Genomic DNA, 20,848 nt, shown 5'->3' with positions numbered 1-20,848 from the left:
CTGCCTCATAACTCATCTATCTCCTGAGGACCCTGGGAACAGCCAGAGGATGAAGGCCACCAGACTCTGAAAATAGCTTTCAAGAAGGTTGGTCACCTGTGCCTCATTCCTTCCTCTGACTTGCCACTGATTTGTGACCCAAGAAACCCTAAAACCTCCAGCTTCAGGCCACAGGTCCTGGGTCCTAAAGGATGTTGAACAGCTTTACAGTAAGCTCCCATGAGGCTGGGGTCAAATCAAGGCATGCTGTGAGACCAGCTGCAGGAGGTGGATCACCTGGGCTAAGTAGATGACTCTGGTGATCTCCTTCCCTTCCACAGTGAGGGGCTGCAGGATCCAGGCGCTGGGCAGGATCTCCCCTCGGACCATCTCCCTGCTGGGTCTCGGCATGGATGCATCATACACAGACTGAGCTGCCATGACAGACAGTTGCCCCTGGAAACACAGCAGTGTGAGTTCAGCCTATGTAATGTGGCTCCACCAGGGACAGGCTCCAGTGCAGGCAGTACCGTGGAACGCAACCTTCAAGGCCCTCCCCACACACACACCATGTCCAATTTGCCCTCCTCCTCCCCCCAGCAGAGGACGGGATGCCCACAGAGATTGCTTTCAACAACACACCAGCCCAAGTTCCTCCCACATCTTTACCACCAGCAAGGCAGGCACCTCTCTGGCTTCCACGCAGACACAACAGAAATCCCGTGGCTGCTTCAGCGCACACACGGTGGTATTGCACACCAGATACACTGGAGGGGCAGGGATGCAGAAAGTTAGAAGGTGCCCTGTGACACCCCATCATTCTACAGCCTGACACCCCGCTAGACCAAGCCTGAGTACCCAGCCTCCCAAGAGAGCTGCCTCTGTTCCCTGGGCTCACCCAGGTTGATGCTGTTGGTCACCCGCTGGTGCAGCCTCGCTGTCTGGATGGGCTTATGGTACAGGGGCCACAAGGTGGGGTCACTCACAGCTGCCCACACATGAGACAGTGGCTGGGGCACCACGCCAGCCCCCAGGAAGCCGTGCCGGGTAGGAGAGAACATCTTGTAGTACAGCTGCACCTCCTGCTCCTCGCCCTGATGGCTGGGGGACACCAAGGGTGGGGAAGAAGATGGGGTAAAAACTGGGCTCCAGGGTCACAAAAGAAGAGTTCAGGTGAGGGACTCAAGGAAGCCAGGGTGGAGAAGGCAAAGGAGGAGACGAGGCCAGCAGGGCTGCAACAGTAAGACACTGTGCAAAGCAACTTACTTCCAGCCGGCTGCTGCCCGGCAGCTGAAGAGGTTGTTCAGGTTATCTGAGCAAGCAGCCATTACCTGGGGACACAGTGACCACACCCAGATTAGTGGGCACAGTTGGTACAAAGCAGGCCCTTGGATGAGTCCCTCAAGCCAGCGTTTCCTGAATTGCCCCTTCTGTAAAGATAGAGAGCTGCTGAAGAAGCCCTCGTCTGCCCTGTTCCTCCCCGCTCCCTCCTACCCCCCCACCGAGCAGGGTCTGCTGCCGGAAACCTCACATCAGCCATAGAGAGGTCCACGATGTGCTTGGCCAAATCCTTGTATGAGGAGGAGAAGGAGGTCCCTAGGCTGGACAGGCTGGACGGGGAACAGCAGCAACTGCCCAAGGCGGCTCTGCGGCCTACAATGAATAGGTGGAGGCTCCTGAGCATCAGGGCCTTGGGGCGACACCGGCATCCTGAGGGACAACGAGCCCCCAGGATCTAGCAGACCTCAGCCCTGAAGTCCCCCCACAAGGCAGGTACCTGCCCCACCACTCACTGTAGGCTAAGCATTTCCAGGCAGAGCTGGCCAGATTCAGCTGATTGTTCCTCACTGAAGAGCGGCCCCGTACTTCCCCTATCCAGGAGTCTCTGGAATCAGGCAAGTTTGTGTCACCCTGCAGAAGAGAAGATGCTCAGGACCAGAGCCAAGGGACAGAGAGAGCAGAGCACCAGAAAGCCAGTGCAGAATCATCTCTGCCTCTGAACTGCACAGTCTTCAACATAAAGGCTCCAGTGAAAAGGTCATCCCCACGGGATTACAGGAAGCTGGATGCCCCCAAGAAGGCAAGAGCAATAGAAACCAGTCCCTGGAGGGTTTCCTTGCCCTTCAAGTCACAAGTTCAAGGTTTCTTGTAAAAGAGTTCCAACACGGATCAGTATAAACTGGGGTACCAGGGGTCATTGGGTGGGGGGACCCTCTGCCCACGAAGGAACTGGAATGAGGCCATGGCTGGAGCTGTGTTTAGTGTGAGCAGCAAACAAAGCCCAACTGGGAGGTGGGATGGGGAGGGAAAGTGATGGGCTGTGAAAATCTTGACTTTTGGCCCCAGTCCCACATCCAATGGCTAAGCCCAAGGTTGTAATGTGGAACCAGTTCCAGTCCAGTCACTAAATTGTGTCTTACTCTTTGCAGCCCCATGGACTGCAGCACACCTTGCTTCCCTGTCCTTCACCATCTCCCAGAGTTTGTTCAAACTCATGTCCATTGAGTTGGTGATGCCATCCAACCATCTCATCCTCTGTCGTCTTCTTTCTCCTCCTGCCTTCAATCTTTACCATCATCAGAAAATCTGGAGCCAGACCCCACCTTTACTGCAAGCAGCTCCTCAATGACACGACCCTCGACTTCTGCTGGATCTAACAGGCACTTACCATCCTACCTCTATCATCAGTTCTAACTTTGTGCTGCTTTAAACACAAGAAGACGTAAACAGAGGTACTCTGTCTCCATCTTCACCCTGGTGCTGGGAAAGGTTGAAGGTGGGAGGAGAAGGGGACAACAGAGGATGAGATGGTTGGATGATATCACCGATTCAATGGACATGAGTTTGAGTAAGCTCTGGGAGTTGGTGATGGACAGGGAAGCCTGGTGTGCTGCAGTCCATGGGGTCAGCCAAGAGTTAAGACATGACTGAGCAACTGAACTGACTGACTTTTACATAGTATTACAAATGTGCACTGACCACATCTTGTATATCCATTCTCTCACTGATGCATTCTCTCAGTTCAGTTCAGTCGCTCAGACGTGTCCGACTCTTTGCGACCCCATGAATCGCAGCACGCCAGGCCTCCCTGTCCATCACCAACTCCCGGAGTTCACTCAGACTCACGTCCATCGCTACTGGGTTCCAACTCATTATCACTTCAAATAAGGCTTTAGGAAATAATTTCATACATGTTCCCTCATAATCTCTGCGAGCACTGCTGGGTCATAAGACTTTATAAGGTTCCTATGTCCCCAAGACCTGGCATCATATTACTTTAAGCTGACAATTCAATAGGATTAAACATTTCCATTACCTTTGTAACTATTCCTAAACATTGAAAAAGAAAATTTCAACCTTTTTTTTCTATGAAAAGTATAACATTGATAACCAAAATCTGAAATATATTGTAAAAACAAAAACTACAGGAAAAAAATTCATAAATACTGACACAAAATCCTGAATACAATATTAGCAAACAGACTCTGAATGTACATTAAAAGAAGATATCCTAAGTATATAAAGTATTATAAGAATGTATGAATTAATTATTAGCCCCCAGATCAATTAAACACTCATCTCTAGAGACTCTGAAATAACCTTCTGGATAAAAATACTCTATAAAATAGTAATACATAAATGCCTACTTAGTATTGCAAAATACATCTGTTTCAGCTCAAATGTTAGCGTTCAGCTTAAATGAAGGAAATTCCTGAAGCATTCCCACTAAAGCCTGAAATAAGAGATGAGGGTGTTTACTGTCATCACTATTATTTTATTTATGCTGGGACATTAGGTTCATTCAATTAGGAAAGAAGAAAATAGTGGTTCAAAAATTAGGAAAAAAATGGTCAAATGATCACTATTTGCAGAGGATGTGGCTGTATATCTTAAAAAAAAAAATCAAGGGCACGGCTTCACAATATGGTAAGCACTAACCACATATGTTTACTGACCATGTGAAATGTGGCTAGTGTGACTTAACTGAAATTTTAACATAATTAAATTAAGCTACCTGTGTTAGTGACTACTGTATAAATGCGGATCTAGAGAATCAGTCAAACAATAGTATGGGCACAAAATTAATACACAGCATTCAACTTAACTTTCATAAACACAAGAAAACAACCAGACAGAAGACATACAGGAAGAGAAAACCTATTTATAACAGAAATTAAAAAGATGATAAAGCAAGAAGAAATCGGATATGTAATTTTAGAGACACATGAAAGTTTTAAATCATACAAAGGACTGAACCTTCTATATTCTTGGTTAGGAAATTACACAGGATAAGATGTGATTTCTCTATAAGTTGATTTATAAATCTAATATGGTCCCATTTAAAATACTAAGAAGTTTTTATAATTGAGCTAAACGAGCTAATCCTAACTTTCATGTAAAAAACAAACAAGAAGGAATATACTACAGAGCTTCAGAGTTGGTGAACATGTGATTTGGGGAGGGTGGTGTTTGTGATTTGAAATTACATAATAGAGCAGCACAGGAATAAGCTTGTGGTAGGAGGGAGAATTTAAATTTTACTCTATTCAACAATCATTATGGGGAGGAGACAAAATGGTGGAGTAGAAGGACTTAACCTTACCTCCTCTCTGAAAACACCAGAATCACAACTGCTGAATAATCATCAATAAAAGACTGACATATAAGACCAGATGAACTTAATTTATAGACCATTTCATCCAAAAGCAGCAGAATACACATTCTTCTCAAATGTACATAGAACCTGCTCCAGGGCCACAAAGCAAACCTTTGCAAGTTTAAGAAAACTGAAATCATATCAAGCATCTTTTTTGACCATAATACTGAGATTAGAAATCAACTACAAGAAAAAAAAAAAAAACTGTAAAAAACACAAACACATGGAGGCTAAACAATGTTATTCAGTGACCAATGGATTCCTGATGAAATTAAAGAGGAAATAAAAAAATACCTAGAGACAAATGAAAATGATCCAAAACCTTTGGGATGCAGAAAAAGCAGTTCTAAGAGGGAAGTTTATAGCAATAAAATCTCACCTTAGGAAATGAAAAATCTCAACAACCTTATCTTACACCTAAAGCGACTAGAGAAAGAACAACAAACAAAACCTAAAGTTAGTAGAAGGAAAGAAATCACAAAGATCAGAGCAGAAATAAAGAAAACAATAGAAAAGATCAATGAAACTAAATGCTGGTTCTTTGAAAAAGAGAAACAAAAATGACAAACCTTTAGCCAAACAAGAAAAAAAATCAATAAAGTTAGAAATGAAAAAGAAGTTATAATTACAGAAATAGAAAGGATCATAAGAGACTACTACAAGCAACTATATGCCAATAATATGGACAAATTCTTAGAATGGAACAATCTTCCAAGACTGAACTAGGAAGAAACAGAAAATATGAGCCAGACCAATCACAAGTACTGAAATTGAAACTGTGACTTAAAAACTCCCAAGAAACAAAAGTCCAGGAGCAGATGGCTTCACAGGCAAACTCTATCAAACATCTAGATAAGACTTAACATCTATCATTCTGAAGCTATTTTTTCAGAGGAAGGAACACTCCCAACCCCATTCTATGAAGCCACCATCACCCTGACAAACAAAACCAAAGACATCACAAAAAAAGAAAATTACAAGCCAGTAACACTGATAAACACAGATGCAAAAATCCTCAACAAATGCTAGCAAAACTAATCTAACAATAGGATCATTAAAGGATCATACACCATGATCAAGTAGAATTTATCCCAGGGATGCAAAGATTTTTCAATATCCAGAAACAATCAGTGTGATACACCACATTAATCAATTGAAGAACACAAACCATATGATCATCTCAACAGGTACAGAAAAAGCTTTTGACAAAATTCAACACCCATTTGTGATTAAAAAAAAAAAAAAAACCTCTCCAGAAAGTGGGCATAGAGGGAACCTATCATAACATAATAAAGACCATATAGGATAAACCTACAGCTAACATCATACTCAATGATGAAAAGTTGAAAGCATTTCCTCTAAGACCAGGAACAAGATAAGGATGCGCCCTCTTACCACTTTTATTTAACATAATTTTAGAAGCCCTAGCAATGGCAATCAGAGAAGGAAAAGAAATAAAAGAAGTTGGAAAAATTGAAAAAGAAGTAAAAGAAAAATTGGGAAAGAAGAAGTAAAACTGTCACTGTTTGAAGATGACATGATACTTACTATACATAGAAAATACTAAAGTTGCTACCAGAAAGCTACTACAGCTAAATGAATTTGGTAAGGTTGCAGGATATAAAATTAAAATGCAGAAATATCTTGCATTTCTACACACTAACAATGGAAAACAGAAACAAAAATTAAGGAAACAATTCCATTTACTATCACAGCAAAAAGAAAAAAAATAGCTAGGAATATACCTACTTAAGGAGGCAAAAGACCTATACTCTGAAAACTATAAGGTGCTGATGAAAGAAACTGAAGAAGATACAAACAGATGAAAAGATATACCATGTTATTCGATTGGAAGAATCAGTATTGTCAAAATGACCATACTAACTAAGGCAATCTACAGATTCAGTGCAATCCCTATCAAATTATCAATGGCATTTTTTACAGAACTAGAACAAGAAATTTTAAAATTTGTATGGAAACACAAAAGACCCTGAATAGCCAAAACAATCCTGAAAAGGAAAAATGGAGCAGGAGGAATCAGACTCCCTGACTTCAAATTATACTAAAGCTACAGTAATCAAACTGTATGGTACTAGCACAAAGATTTATAGATCCATGGGACCGGATAGAAAGCCCACACACTTACGGTCAATGAATCTATGACAAAGGAGGCAAGAGTATAAACTAGAGAAAAAATAAACTCTTCAATAACTGGTGCTGGGAAAACTGGACAGCTAATTCATGTAATTAGAACACTCTCTAACACCATACACAAAAATAAGTAAAAATGGATTAAAGACCTAAATTTAAGGCTAGATACTATAAAACTCTTAGAGGAAAACATAGGCAGAATACTCTGACATAAATTACAGCAATATCTTTTTGAATACACCTCCTACAGTAATGAAAATAAAAATAAACAAATAAGAACTAATTAAACTTAAAAATCTTTGGTACAGCAAAGGAAACCATAAACAAAATGTAAAGACAACCTACAGAATGGGAGAAAATATTTGTAAACAAAGTGACCTGGGATTAATCTCCAAAATATATAAACAGCCCATGCAGATCAATATAAAAAAAAAAATCAAAAAATGGGCAGAAGACCTAAACAGACATTTCTCCAAAGAAGATAAACAAATGGTCAGAAACACATGGAAAGATGCTCAACATCACTAATTATTGAATCAACTGAAACTACAATGTGATATCACCTCACACCAATCAGAATGGCCATCATCAAAAAGGTTATAAACCACTAAATGCTGGAGAGAGTGTGGAGAAAAGGGAACCCTCTCTGTTGATGGGAATATAAATTGGTACAATCACTATGGAGAACAGTTGGAGATTCTTTAAAAAGCTAAACATAGAATTATCGTATGATCTAGCAATTCTACTCCTGGGCATATATCTGGAGAAAATCATAATTCAAAAACATACACACACCCCAGTGTTCACTGCAGCACTGTTTACAATAACCAAGACATAGAAGCAACCTAAATGTCCAACAGCTCATGAATGGACAAAGAAGATGTGGTTCATATATACAATGGAATATTCCTCAGCCATAAAAAAGAAGGAAATGGAGCCATTTGCAGCACTGGATGGACCTAGAGATTACCATACTAAGTGAAGTAAGTCAGAGAAGAGACAAATATCGTATGGTATCACTTATATGTGGAATCTAAAAAGATAGTACAAATGAACTTATTTACAAAACAGAAACAAAACAACATGCAATAAAAGAGAAAGGCACTATTCAGCTGTTTAAAAAAGCACCAGATTTACTGATATGAAAAAATATCTTAAAAATATTTTTAAGGAAAAAGCGCAGAGAAAATGGGTACAGTATGCTTCCATTCATGAACTTTACAAAAAGACATATTTTTTAAAGATATACATATCCTAACAGATGCACAGGATATCTCTGGAAATATACAGCAAACTGGGATGGACGAATGCTCCTGGGGAGGCAGAAAGGAGACTGAAAGATGCACTTGGCGTTCTGCACCTTTGTTACTATTTGAGTACTTTTTTTTTTTTACTATGTGAAGTTTTGCCTATAAAAGGCATAAAAGTTTTGCTTTCAGATTTTATATCCCCAGCCAGATTTCACCTCTGAGCTCCAGATCGGGATCCCAGCTGCCTGATTTTCAACTACTCCCCTGCATTTCTCACAAGTACTTTCAACACAGTCAATACAAAACTAGATGGTGATCTTCCCCTCTAAACCTGTCCCTCCCAAGGCTCCTCGTCCCTTGGACATCACGAGCCCTTTGAGCCCAAAGTGTGTGTGGTTCTGACTCCTCCCACTCCCTGGCTCCAACTTCCAATCCACCCTGGTGCCTGTGGATTCTCTAGTTAACATATGCACTTCGGCTACTCCGCTTGGACAGTGCCCTGAACCAAGCAACTGTCATCTCTCAGCTTTGTCTGTCACAGTCATGAGTGGGTCTACCGGGGCTGTTCTTGCCTCTTCTCTGGCACGTTTGTCATTCTCCCCACTAAAAAAATTCATCAGCAGCTTCGGGAAATAGCATAATCATATGGATTAGAAAGCAGCCAGAATTTTCAATAGAGTCTACATGACCTTGCCTTTTCTAGTCTTTTCTTGTGTGATTCTTCCATCTCTTTACATTCCAGCCACACTAACCTTCTTGTCAATTCAGTTCAGTTCAGTCGCTCAGTCGTGTCTGACTCTTTGCGACCCCATGAATCGCAGCACGCCAGGCCTCCCTGTCCATCACCAACTCCCGGAGTTCACTCAGACTCACGTCCATCGAGTCCGTGATGCCATCCAGCCATCTCATCCTCTGTCATCCCCTTCTCCTCCTGCCCCAATCTCTCCCAGCATCAAGTCTTTTCCAATGAGTCAACTCTTCGCATGAGATGTCCAAAGCACTGGAGTTTCAGCTTCAGCATCATTCCTTCCAAAGAAATCCCAGGGCTGATCTCCTTCAGAATGGACTGGTTGGATCTCCTTGTAGTCCAAGGGACTCTCAAGAGTCTTCTCCAACACCACAGTTCAAAAGCATCAATTCTTCGGCGCTCAGCCTTCTTCACAGTCCAACTCTCACATCCATACACGACCACTGGAAAAACCATAGCCTTGACTAGACGGACCTCAGTCGGCAAAGTAATGTCTCTGCTTTTGAATATGCTATCTAGGTTGTAGTTCCCCATAAAATTCTTCCCTTAAAGACTCATTTGCTGAGTCTTCCATCTGGAAAGCTCATCTGCCCCCCAAGTATTCCAGACACCAACTTCTACTGAGTTAACTACCTCTCAGCTTTCCAGTCTCAGTTTAAACAGTCTCTTCAGAGCATCTTTGCTGATCCTTCAGACTAAGTCAGGTTTCTGTTTCATATTGTCTTTGCACCCCTTCTTCATGGAACTTTAATTAATCATAAAACAAGCTACTTCCCTCTAATAATCTGTTTAAGGACAAGAACAATTTTGCCCAGTGACTAAAATAGTGCCCACAAAATAAATACCTGTTGAATAAATGAATGAATGAACAGGGAAGGGAGACAAAACCACAGGGAAGAACAAAGGCCATTGCTCATGAGGGTTCATGTCAGCAGTGAGTGGCCTCTAGGAGACAAAACTTCCTAAGTATCACCGGTCCTGGCCCCCGGTTCATGCCTCACATTTGCCTGCTCACCACACTGTCTGGGGACTGGAGCTGGCTTGGCAAGGCTGGGCTGCTGTTATAGCCAGAGGTGACACCAGATGAGAGGCTTCCGTCGGAGCTGGTGCACCGGGAGCCAGAGGTGGCCAAGGTGTGTAGTTTTTCCTCCTCCTGGGAAGGACAGGTCAGCGTCAGCCAGCTTCGGGTGCATCATTACCACACTCCCATCACCTCCCAGCGCCTCCTGCCTTAGCCTCACACCCTCACGCCACCCCCGTCCCATTCCCAACTATATTCCCAAGCTGCCTCCTCCCAGACTCTCGCCCGGGGACCAGAGCTGGTCTGATGAGGATGACACGTAAACAGAGCGAAGCAGCTCTGAACAGGCACCAGGACCCGACACCTTCCTCCAGAAGCTACGTTCCAAGACTCAGAGGCAGCATGGTGATGGCTGATCCAGTCTGAGGTCTGCCCCAGGCCCAAGCCCACCCAGAAATCAGAGGCTTGCCTCACTCCCCACCTGCAGCAGCTGGGAGATGATCTGCTGGCGAATTCTCAGCTTTTCCTGTTCAGTCCGCTCCCTCAGTCGGTCCCGGGCCCGGGCAATCTCCACTTTGGCCTCCTCACGGGCCCGCTGGTATTCTTGTAGCATCAGCTCTATGTCAGAGGGTGGGTGAGAAGACCTTGATGCTGACCCTGAGCTCCTGGGGAAAACCAGAGGGGTGGAGAGATGCCTTCTAACGTGGTCAGTGGGCGATGGCCCAGGCCCGCTTAACACCGCCTTCTTGAAAGACCCATCCTCTCTTTGCCCACAGGGTCTTCAAGTTTGGTTTTATGAACATCCTGAGGCTCAGGCCTGCAGCCTTACATAGCACATCATGGTCCCTCTAACCACTCCACGCCCTCCACAGCTCCCTCCCACCCTCTTTTTTCCTTTTGCCTCTCTCTCCACAGCTGCCTACCAATGTCCACAGGCACGTAGGACCCACTCCTGGTCACTCCTGGCATAGAAAGCTGTGGCCTCCGGTGTCCAGGACACTAGCGTCCAGGCCCCGCTCCCCACATGCTCTCGCCCCACACCGAGCAGGCTCCCCGCAGGGCAGTGGGTCCACCTACCGGGTGGTCTCCACAATGTCCTTCCTCAGCTGCTGCAGGTATTCTCGGCGCCGGCTGGGGAGGTCAAAGTCCCGGGCGAAGGTCAGTTGTTTCTTGGGGCTGAGGCTTCGTGTCCGGCGGGAATTCTGAAGTCCCTCAGACCGCTCCCTCTGGAGGGTCTCTGCCGGGTGTTTTGGCCTGAGACAGAACGTGACTGAGTCATTGACGCTGACCCTGAAGCCCCTTCTCCATCTTAAGATCTATCTCTGACCCCCAGAAAATCCCAGAGCTGAGCCAGGGAGAGGGGAACAGCCAGCTGTTAGCCTTCTCGGGCCTCCCACCCAGGACCGGGTCCTTACCGGGCGTATAGCTCCTCCTCCTCAGCAGCGAGCGCCTCCCCCGTGCCGCTCTGCAGCACCTGCAGCAGGGCGTCTGCCTCCCCGAAGCCATGGTGCAGTTTTGCTTCTGTGAGTTCTGTGCTGAGGGAGAGGTTCTGGGCCCCAACTTTCAGGGGGATCTGTTCCTTCTGGGGCCACTCAGGTGCCCGGCTCTGGTCCTCAGGGGCTTGTGGGAGCCTCTGGGACTGCTCTCCAGAGCTACAATCACATCTGGTCCCCAGGGAATCCACGGTATCTGGCTCTCCAGGAGAGTTATTCTGAGGCTCACACAAGTCGCTAAATTTGTTATGCACGGGGAGGTCCCTCAGACCATGATGTTGGGGCTCAGGAGCCGTGTGCATCTGGGAACCAGGGGGCAGCAGCCCCCCAGGCTGGCAGGCCACAGGTGGGCCCAAGATGCAACCCTGGAGCCCTGGGGTATCAGTCAACTCAGAGAAAGGGCAGGAGCTGTGGCGCTGGAGGCCCCCCCACGAAGAGGGAACGTCCAGAGCCGGCCGCAGCTCCACGGGAGATGCTGAGTGCTCACCCCTTTTCTCCGCCCTGCTCTGCCATCCACCTGGCCCCCTTCTGCTCAGTGGGCCACACTCTACTGAGGCCATGTCCTCAGGCAGAAAGCTGTCAGCCAGCCTCTGGCTCCTGTTACCCAGTGGAGGGGGCAACAGTCTGCTCTGCACCCCGGCGGTGGCCCTGGGCAGACACTGCTGCAGGGGCTGCTGCACAAAACAGACCTGGAGCTTTGTGCTCTGCTGTGGGCTGCCTTGGGAGCTCACCCCAAGGAAGGGCCTGCAGTCGCCCTCTTCTAAGGAACTTCTGCCTTCTCCACATGGAGCCCCTGCTCTCCGAGAGCCATCTGCCTCATCAGTGGTTTGAGAAAAACTACCCACTGGAGGCCGGGGGGCAGGAAGGGGAAGGCTTGGGCTGGACATGAGTTTCTGGCGGCTGTCAAGGGAAAGAGCTGAGGGAGATGAAAGAGACAAGGCGCTTAGGGGGATCCCTGACCCTGGGGTGCTGGCACTAAGTGTGAGGATCGGGGAGGAGGCCCTGTCCACCAGCAAGGTGCTGGCCGACCCCTGCTCCTTCTGCACCCTGAGTTCCCCAACAGACTCCGTAGCCTGGGTGCAGGGGCCTGGGGAGGAAAACGCGCTGAGGCAGGGTCTGCCAACAGCCAGGCAGGTGGGTTCCTCTGGCTGGGAGCTGGGAGGCAGGAGGGCATCCGGAGAAGCCTGGGGGCTCAGAGAAGGCAGGTTCTGCTCAAAGGGGCCTTTCTGAAAGTTGAAGTGGGATGAGGGTACAGGGGCGCTCTGGGGCCTGCAAAGAGTGTCTTCCCCCTGAAGATCTAGGGGCCCTGCTGTTTTCCACACTGTCTCCTCTGCCTCTCTCTTCTGAAGTGTCCCAGGAACACGTCCCTTTCCTTGAGACATGCTAGCGAGATCTGAGCCCAGCCCTTCAAGGATCACATTGACCTCCTGAGGGTCGGCCTCTGGGGCCTGGAGGTGGAGAGGTGGTGAGGCCAGGTCAGTCTGGATGCCCTCATCCACGGTGGTCTGAGTAGAGCCGTCCATCATCTGGGTCTGGGGCACCTCACGAGGGGTGTCCCTCTTGGCATTCCACTCCTTTTCGGCCGCACTTGGCTGGGAGAGACTCCCCAACAGCTCTGAGGTACTGTGCAGGAGTTGTGAGAGGTGCAGAGACAGGTTGTGCATGCTGGCCCAGGAGGCCAGATCTGACTGGGCAGAGAAGTCAGAATAGCTCCAGTGGGGCCCGCAGCCCAGGGTCTGTGTGCCTTGCTCCAAGGTGTTCATCCTGGACTGAGCTATGGGACCACCCACCTCGGGTGGATACAGCCGCATAACCTCATCCACTGGACCTGCAGCGCTTCCCTCAGCCCAAGGGGGCTCCCTCCTCAGAGAACCCACTTCACCAGGGGTGCCTTGGAACTGGGCTCTCTCATCAGGACCCTTCAAGGGGGCTGCTTCTTCAGAGCTGATCAGGATGTTGGGGTTCCTCAGGGCAGGCAAGGAACCCCATACCTCCCAGGCTTCACGTGAACCTCGGGCATTTCCACCGCTGCTGCGTTTGTTCAACAGGCTCTGGGCGCTGGCCAAGGTGCTGAGGTGGGAGCGGAACAAGGAGCTCTGGTCCTCTAGGCGGCTATCCATGCTACTCTGCGCCACGTTTGGCGGTGCTGGGCCCTGCGATGTGGGGCGGCGGGAGACACTGACTGCACTGCCAAACACATGCTGCCTCCAGCCCGGGCGCGTAGGCCCCTTGGGATGCCAGGGAAGGAGGCAGGGGTTGACGTCACTGGGGCACAAAAGCAGGGCTCCTCCACCCACATCCGTGGAGTGCCGCTCCTCTGGCCTGGCTTGGCCACCCTGTCTCTCTGGCTTTCCTGACTGGGCCTGTTCCAGAGCACCAGATGGATGGACAGATGTGAGATTGGGGGTTGGCATTCTCAAGAAACCTGAAGTCGCTGAGTAAGGTGGGGGTGCGGGTGGCAGGGGCCTGAGATCAGCAGCAATACTGTCCAAGTCAGAGAAGGCTTCCTGATCACAGCCCTCAGCGTTCAGAGACGTTCTCACCACAGATTTTCCTGAGGAAGTGCCCCTGGAGTGTGAGGTCCACAATCGGTTGGGCTCCGCGATATCTTCCTCTGTTGGGGAAGGAGGCTCCACGCTCAGGTTCAGCTCCTGAAGAGACCGGGAAGAGCTAACCACAGAGAACTGTGGTCTGGAGTGTCTGCGACCAGAGAAGACTGCAATTATAGGACGTGAACCCCGGTGGTGGGGCACCGGCTGCTCCCCGCCAGAAGGGGGCTGCCCGGGGCCCTGAGCTGCCAGCCAGTGTGCTCTGCGTTGGCCTAAGGAGACAGTGGCTGAGTCACCGAAGCTGGGCAAGATCATCTTGGACACGGGGGACCTGGCCACCGTCCTGCCCTGTCTGTCTGGACCTCTAGTCTGACAGCTGTCCAAGCCACCTTCATCAGCATGTGGCGGACTCCTGACCCCCGCAGGGTCTTCACGGCCACCTGCAGCCTGGTCTCTCTGTTGCTCTTCCTCCTCCCATAGACTGTCAACCTGGGATCTGGAGATATACTTTAACTCTGTTATGAGTTTGGCTTGGGGATGCAAGCCACCATGATCCCTGGACCCTGGGGGAAGTTGCAGCTCTTCTGAAAGGCATCTGATGTCATTTCCCAAACATCCCTGTTGTAGTCCCTCTGGCAGCTCACTCTCAACACACCGTTCACTTAAATTCAGGGTGTGTGGTCCCTCTGCTGCTGCTGGCTTGGGTTGAGAGCCCTTCGCACCCTGGCCCCGCCCAGAGCTGTCCTGCACCCTCCCGGGTGTCTCAGAGCACTTGCCCTCGGGGAAAGGGAGGGCTTCAAGCTCGGCTCGGACTTTCTTCTCGGCAGCCTTCTTCTCAGGATCCCCTACTGACCTGGAGCTCCCATCAGTGAGTGAGTGGCTGAGGGGGCTCGTCTTCATGTCGGGGCCAGCAGGGGAGCTGCAGCCCCCAGTCAGAGGCAGGACTGCAGTGGCAGAGGCCTCCGGGGTGCTGCTGTCTGCTGGCCCCAGCTCTACACTAATGCCTTTGGGCTCAAGGCCATGAGCCGACAGCACGCCAAATTCCCCGCCACGGCCCTCTCTTCTCTCCATTCCCCAGGCCCTGGAGGGGACCCTGGAAGGGTGGTAAGGGTGTAGAGGGGCCATGGAAGCCCCCCTGCCCAGGTCACCATCTCTGTAACATAGTGAGGTGGAGGGAGGGGAGGAATGGGCACCCCAAATAACAGGTTGAGGGCTGCATGGCTGCCAGCAAGGACCAGATCTACTCTTTTCCTGGCCCTGGGATAGGCCAAGGGTCTTGCTGCCACCAGGGCTCCATGAGGAGACACCAAAACCCGAGTCTTCCCGTGGGCATCTGCTCAGGGCCTCCTCTCTGACTCCCCTGGGGCTCTGATCCGGCAACAGAACTGGCCTGGGACCTTCCATGCTGGCCCTGCAGGCTTCCGCTGGCCCAGAGCCAACACTCCCTTCCTGCTTCACACGTGGCTGTGAGGGAGCTTCCGGTCCAAGCCCCCTCAGGGCTCCAGGCAGGAGAGTACCCCGTTTGGGGCTCGCTCTCCCTTCTTCTAAGCTGGTGGAAGCCTCGAGGCATTGGCCCTGGTCTTGGTTAGGCTCTGAGAGGCTGGTGGAGTTCTGAACAACAGAGATCACAAGGTGACTTTCAAAACAGGTTGTTCTTCCTCTCTGTGCAACGGCTTGGAAGTTATCTGAACCTCCTCCCCATGTGCAGTCCAGAGTCCCAGGTTCTTGGTGGGCTGGGCTGCTCTCCTGATGGCCAGGGAGCATGCCCTCGGCCGCAGCCAACACCTCTCTCCCCTGTGCGATCTGTCCAGAATCCTCAAAAGGGGCCTGAGAAAGTGAGGCAGCCTCTACTTCACCTGTCATCACCCTCCTGTCCTCCTCCCTGGAGGCTGCTGAAGAAGGAAGACCATCTGAGCCCAGAGCATCAGCAGAGGGAGGTGCTCTGGTTGCTTCTTTGCTTTTCTCTGTGATTTCAGAAGAGCTTGTGTGACACACAGATTGCTCACCTGCTCCCAGGAAACGCTCCGGCTTTCCGGTGCAATGGCTCCCACCTGGAGCAGGGTCGGTGTGGGAGCGAGTCCATGAGGGACACTGCGGCCCCATGTCAGTGTCAGTGCTGGGCAGAGAGTGGAACCTGTCTGCAGAGGGGGGTATGGCCTGAAGGACAGTTGTCCTCTTGTCAACTGATAGGTGTCCTGGTTCAACGGAGAGAGATGCCATGTGATTCCGTGCTTCAGCCTCATTTGTGGTTCTGTTGGCCACTGACTGGCCCATTTGAGGACACTGCAGCCTGCCGGGGGGCCCTGAAGAACATTCAGGTTCTAATAAAGTCTTGCTGGAAGGCAGGACTGTGGCCCCAGCCACCATGTCATAAAGCTGCTTCCCCTGAGTCTTTGCCTGTCCTGTCTCCTCCAAAACACCCAGGCTTGTGGGTGGCTGAGCAGAGGGCTCCAAATGAGGCACCACTGGTGGGGACATAGGCGCTGAGAAAGCCCCACCAGCAGGACTGAGGTCCTCGGCCTCCTGCCTTACCTCTCTGCCTTGGCTGTCTCCTTCTTCCAAGGGGCTGCCAACCCTCCTCTCAAGCAGGCTAAAGGCCCCATTCAGGGCACTGGCTCTGTCTGGTCCTCTTGGTTCAGCTGCCTTGGCTCTGGAAGGAGAACCTACCCTGCTACCCGGGCCCATCGAGCTGCTTCTAAGGTGCCCTCCCTGGTCTTGGGGACCACTGCTTGCTGACCTCTTGCTCTCTGCACCCAGGGGAATGCTCCCTGGTGCACTGGATTGACCATGAGGTCCCATGGCCACGGATGGCACAGACCCAGGCCGGGCAGAGTGCGCCACAGAGGAGCACTGTCTGCTGCCTCCCTGCAGGCTATGGCGTCCAGACGCCCCACTCTGGTCCTGCTGCTCCACTCCAGCTGCCAAGGGACTGGTGGGCATCTCCAGCATGGTAGGATCCAACACACAGTCAACAGAAGAAATGCCTAGAGTATTAGGTGCAGAGAGATCGCTTCTTGGCAGCCTTGTTGAATTCAAGGGCAAGGTATGACTCAGGTCTTGGCAAGGAGCCATACAGGAGTCCGGCTGGCTTGGTAACAGGCCAGTCTTGTGGCTGAACGATGTGTGCACACAATGGTGGCACAGGCCAGGGAGTCTCTGAGTGGCCGAGACTATGTTTCTCTCCTCTAGGCTCCCTCTTTGAGCAGCCATTTCTTCCACTCTGCCTCGAACTGCGGGCTCCTCTTGCTTATGGATGCACTTGGCAGGACGGCTTTCTTGAACACCGTCCCCAGTCTCCAGCTCCTCCAGACTTCCCAAGCTGCGGGGCTGGCGTCTGAGGCACACTGCACTCGCCACCTTGCCCTCCTCAGAAGCCCCCTCGGGCCTGGGCTGCAGTGGCAGAGCTCCGGCTGATGCTTTCATCCTCGGGTGAGCAGAGGCATTGGTGCATTCTCTGCAAACTGTGCACACCCCTAAATAACCACCAGAGTCCTTGGCAGGTGTGTCTAGCACAGCTAGGTAGGTGTGCCCTCTCACAAATCTGCTGCCAGGTCCCCGGGGATCAGCGCTACCATTCACCTCCACTTCCCCAGCTTCATCAGCCCTACAGATAACATCGTCTGTCCGTTTGGGAGAAGTCAGCTGATCCTTGAAGGGTGGGTGGTTTCCAAAGCTGCCTGTCCTCAGCACACTGTCAGCCGTCTCCTGGTCCTGTTGGTACTGGAAGATGAATTCCTTGCTGACTCCTGGTGGGTGGGAAGCGTGCAGCTGCTTACCCTGTTTGGATTCAATTTCTGAGATGCCATTCTCCAGCTGCATCACACTCCTAATTAGCCTAGCCATCTCATCGGCATTATTAACTCTTTCACCCCATGTCTTTCCAGGTGGTTCTTTGGGATTTGCTTTAAGCACTTTTCTAGGGACTTTGCATTTGCTGAGGTTTCTTTCCTGACAGCATGTAACTGACTGGAATTGTTCATATGTGGACTCAGTCTGTGAAAGCTTAAACTCTTCTGAGCCGTCTCTGGAATGGGGTGCTTTTCCAAGAAGGCCAGTTTCGTTCCTCCGTTCCTCCTTATGGGCTGGACTCTCACCCAGGGCCAGGGTCTCTGGGCTGCTTACCTTACAACGCACTGATCTAGACTTTAAAGGAAGAGCGGCACCCTGTGGCTTGTCCTTGTCAGGGGCTAAACAGATGGTTTTACAGGTGAAATCAGACCTAACCCTGGAAGGAAAGTGTCTCTTTGCGTCAAAGGCCTGGGCCTGTGTGAGGACTGTGTTCTGCCCCTGCCCTTCTTCCTCACCCATCTCAGATTCACTCGCAAGCAGAGGCTTCCCCGACCCAGAACTGTTGGAGGAGACACTGCAGTGGGACTGTACAGGAGCCTTTGCTCCCTGCCCGAGCGTCGGAAGACTGTGTCTATTTAATATTCCAACTTGATTTTCAAATTTACATACTTTTATGCTGGTAGATGGGAAAAAATGTCCATTCTGAGTGACAAAAAAATAAACCGAATTATGGCTTGTTTCTTTAACCTTTCCAAAGCATTTTCCTTTTTCTCTGCAAACTTCCTTGGTGTTCAAATCAACTGGCCTCTCGGCTGCGACCTGCTGAGATGATACAATCTTGGAATTCTGGTTTTGTAATTGTACTGGCAACTTATTCTCCACATACACACTTTGGAGGACCTGGTGCTCATGTCCAAAGCCCCAGGCTTCCCTGAGGGGTGGGGAGGGCACCCTTGCTTCTCTGCAAGCTGGAATTTCCAAGGCAGTTTCTGTCAGGGCATCTCGGCTTTTGGTCACATAGAATGTTTCCAAGGGAGGTGGCTGCAGGGAAGATGGAAGTGGATTCCAGGGAGCAGAGTGAAGGTATAGCTCTGGACCAGACGGAAAGGGGCAGGAAGGCCTGCTGCGTCTTCCACCCGCTTCCATGGAGCTCTCCTGGGAGTCTGTCTTCTCTTCCTGCGGGGGGCAGTGGCTGTTCTGACCTAATTGCCTCTCTGGGCCTGCTCTCTTCTTCCTCAAAGGAGCCCCGCCTCGGGGGCAATGGGGGTCTTTGGTGGCTATGGTGACAATATGGTGACAAGGTTTCTTCAGGATGAAACACTCATCAGAGGACGTCATGAGTCCAGGTTTCTTGCTGCTCTGAGAGGACTCCTCCAAGCTGCTCTTTTTGACTCTCCACGCTGCCGTCACGGGGTACGCCATCTTGTTTTCTGCTGCAGAGACCTGTGCATTTGTAGGTCCAGAAGTCAACGATTCTACATCTGCTGAGTAAGTTCCACTATGACTTGCCTCTTTCTCACTAGTTGTAAAGAAATCTGAAGTACCTTCTACCTTGACATTCAGACTGTCCTGTTCTTTCTCTGCTCTCAAACGCCTAATTTTGGACAGATGGGTTGGAACATTGTTGAAATCTGGGCTGCTAGATGCCCCAGGACCAACTGGTAATATAGTCTCTCCTCCCCTGCCGGAAGCTTGAATGGGAAAATCAGAGTTTTCCTTAAGGGAGGGGGAAACTGGCCTGGGGGCTCCCGTGGCCTCCAAAACAGGATGAGACAGTTCAAGGAGGTACTTTTGCTGGAGGGCAGCCCAGTCTCTCTCACAGGCGCTGCCAACATAAGTAAATGAGCTGGCAGAGGCAGCCAACAAGCTGGACACACTAGAGTTGGATGCTTCAGAGACGCCTTGCTGGGCCGTATCAGGGACCCCACTGGCTTGAAAGGTACCCTCAGCTCCTGGGTGAAGAAGGCTGCAAGGGTCGCAGAGGGACACAGACCCAGAAACAGGGTCTGTATACACACTCCTAATGCTGCAAGGCAGCTCAGTGCTGGCCGGAGGCAGTGTGGAGCTGAAAGGCAAGATGGTTTCTGTACCTGGTGACTTGAGTTCTTCTGTATTGAGCCAGTATCCAGGCCTTTCCCAACCGCAGCACTGAACCTCCTGGATGTCGGGACTTGGACATAAAGAATGTTGGGGGCTGCTGGGATTGATCTTGGAGTCACAGGAGAACCAGGAATCCATGGACACCAGAGGGCTCCCTCTGGAGGGCTGCACGTCTTGGAGCATGGTGGCCGGTTCTGTGGGGCTTCCCACCACCGCCACCTCAGGCTGCTCACAGGGCTGCTGCGGCTGGGGTTCCAGGTAAAATGAACTGCTCACTGGCAAGATGGCATCTAGCCTTGGGGCTCTTCTGTGACTGATGGAACCAAGCCTGCATACTGCCTCCTGGCCCCCTGCAGGCAGAATGGGGCTCTGCAGGCGCCAGAAAGTCTCCGTGGGCATCTCATCAGTTGAACCAAAGAAAGGCTTTCCTTGCCAATGGTCCCCCGGTTCTTCTTCAGCATCGATCAGGCTGTCTAGGGAAACACTCCTGTGAGCCAAGGTGAATGGTCGACTGCCTGAGGATGTGGTGAAGCCCCTCCCAGAGGCTCGTGCTCTGGCCTGGCTGTGGCCACAGCCGCTGGTGAGGTAACTGTGTCCTGGGCTGTCCCGTGGGTTTCTGGGCCCCTTCTCGGCCAGTGAGTCCTCAGATATTTGGCTGTCGTCACTTTCAGAGTTGTCTGGCTCTGGGAGGTCCCGCTCCTTCCCCTGGGTCTCCTCCAGCTCCAGCGGCGCTGGCAGGGCTTTTGCACAGACACAGGAGAGAGAACCAACTGAGTAACCGCTATTTGTGTCAGATACATCACCTTTTTCTCTTGCAAGAGCCACTACGGGGCTGGAGTGTGTGAGGCCATGGTGTCTGGGTCCCCCCACTCTGTGCTGCCTCTTCAAAAGGCTGCCATGAGACAAGCAAGAGCACTTTTCAACCCTAGCTGCCAGGACCCTCTGCTGTCTTTTTGATGCCTCGCTTGGAGACAGTGGTATGAATCCTGCCCAGAAAGTCTTGGCTGCCTTTCCATGCCCAAATGTCTATTTGGATCCATGAAGACGTGAGGAACTGCAACTGGCTCCCTCAACAACCTCGTGGGCCCAAGGTTCCCCTTTGTTCACCACC

General features: G+C 50.4%; 1 protein-coding gene across 1 annotated transcript in view; it reads right to left on the bottom strand.

Moving 5' to 3' along the window:
• The window catches only part of STARD9 (StAR related lipid transfer domain containing 9), a 114,503-nt gene that overhangs the window by 884 nt on the left and 92,771 nt on the right, over positions 1 to 20,848 (bottom strand). Inside the window, exons 24-33 of the mRNA XM_052646398.1 lie at positions 11,222 to 20,477; positions 10,884 to 11,060; positions 10,288 to 10,471; positions 9,801 to 9,938; positions 1,773 to 1,890; positions 1,511 to 1,632; positions 1,246 to 1,310; positions 878 to 1,080; positions 649 to 746; positions 277 to 435 (exon numbers count right to left, since the gene is read on the bottom strand). Coding sequence (XP_052502358.1) covers positions 277 to 435; positions 649 to 746; positions 878 to 1,080; positions 1,246 to 1,310; positions 1,511 to 1,632; positions 1,773 to 1,890; positions 9,801 to 9,938; positions 10,288 to 10,471; positions 10,884 to 11,060; positions 11,222 to 20,477 — 10,520 coding nt within the window. The remainder of the gene's footprint in view (positions 1 to 276; positions 436 to 648; positions 747 to 877; positions 1,081 to 1,245; positions 1,311 to 1,510; positions 1,633 to 1,772; positions 1,891 to 9,800; positions 9,939 to 10,287; positions 10,472 to 10,883; positions 11,061 to 11,221; positions 20,478 to 20,848) is intronic.

The sequence above is a fragment of the Budorcas taxicolor genome, chromosome 10 (assembly GCF_023091745.1).
Source record: "Budorcas taxicolor isolate Tak-1 chromosome 10, Takin1.1, whole genome shotgun sequence".
NCBI lineage: Eukaryota > Metazoa > Chordata > Mammalia > Artiodactyla > Bovidae > Budorcas > Budorcas taxicolor.
This window is presented reverse-complemented; position numbering and strand designations above follow the sequence as displayed.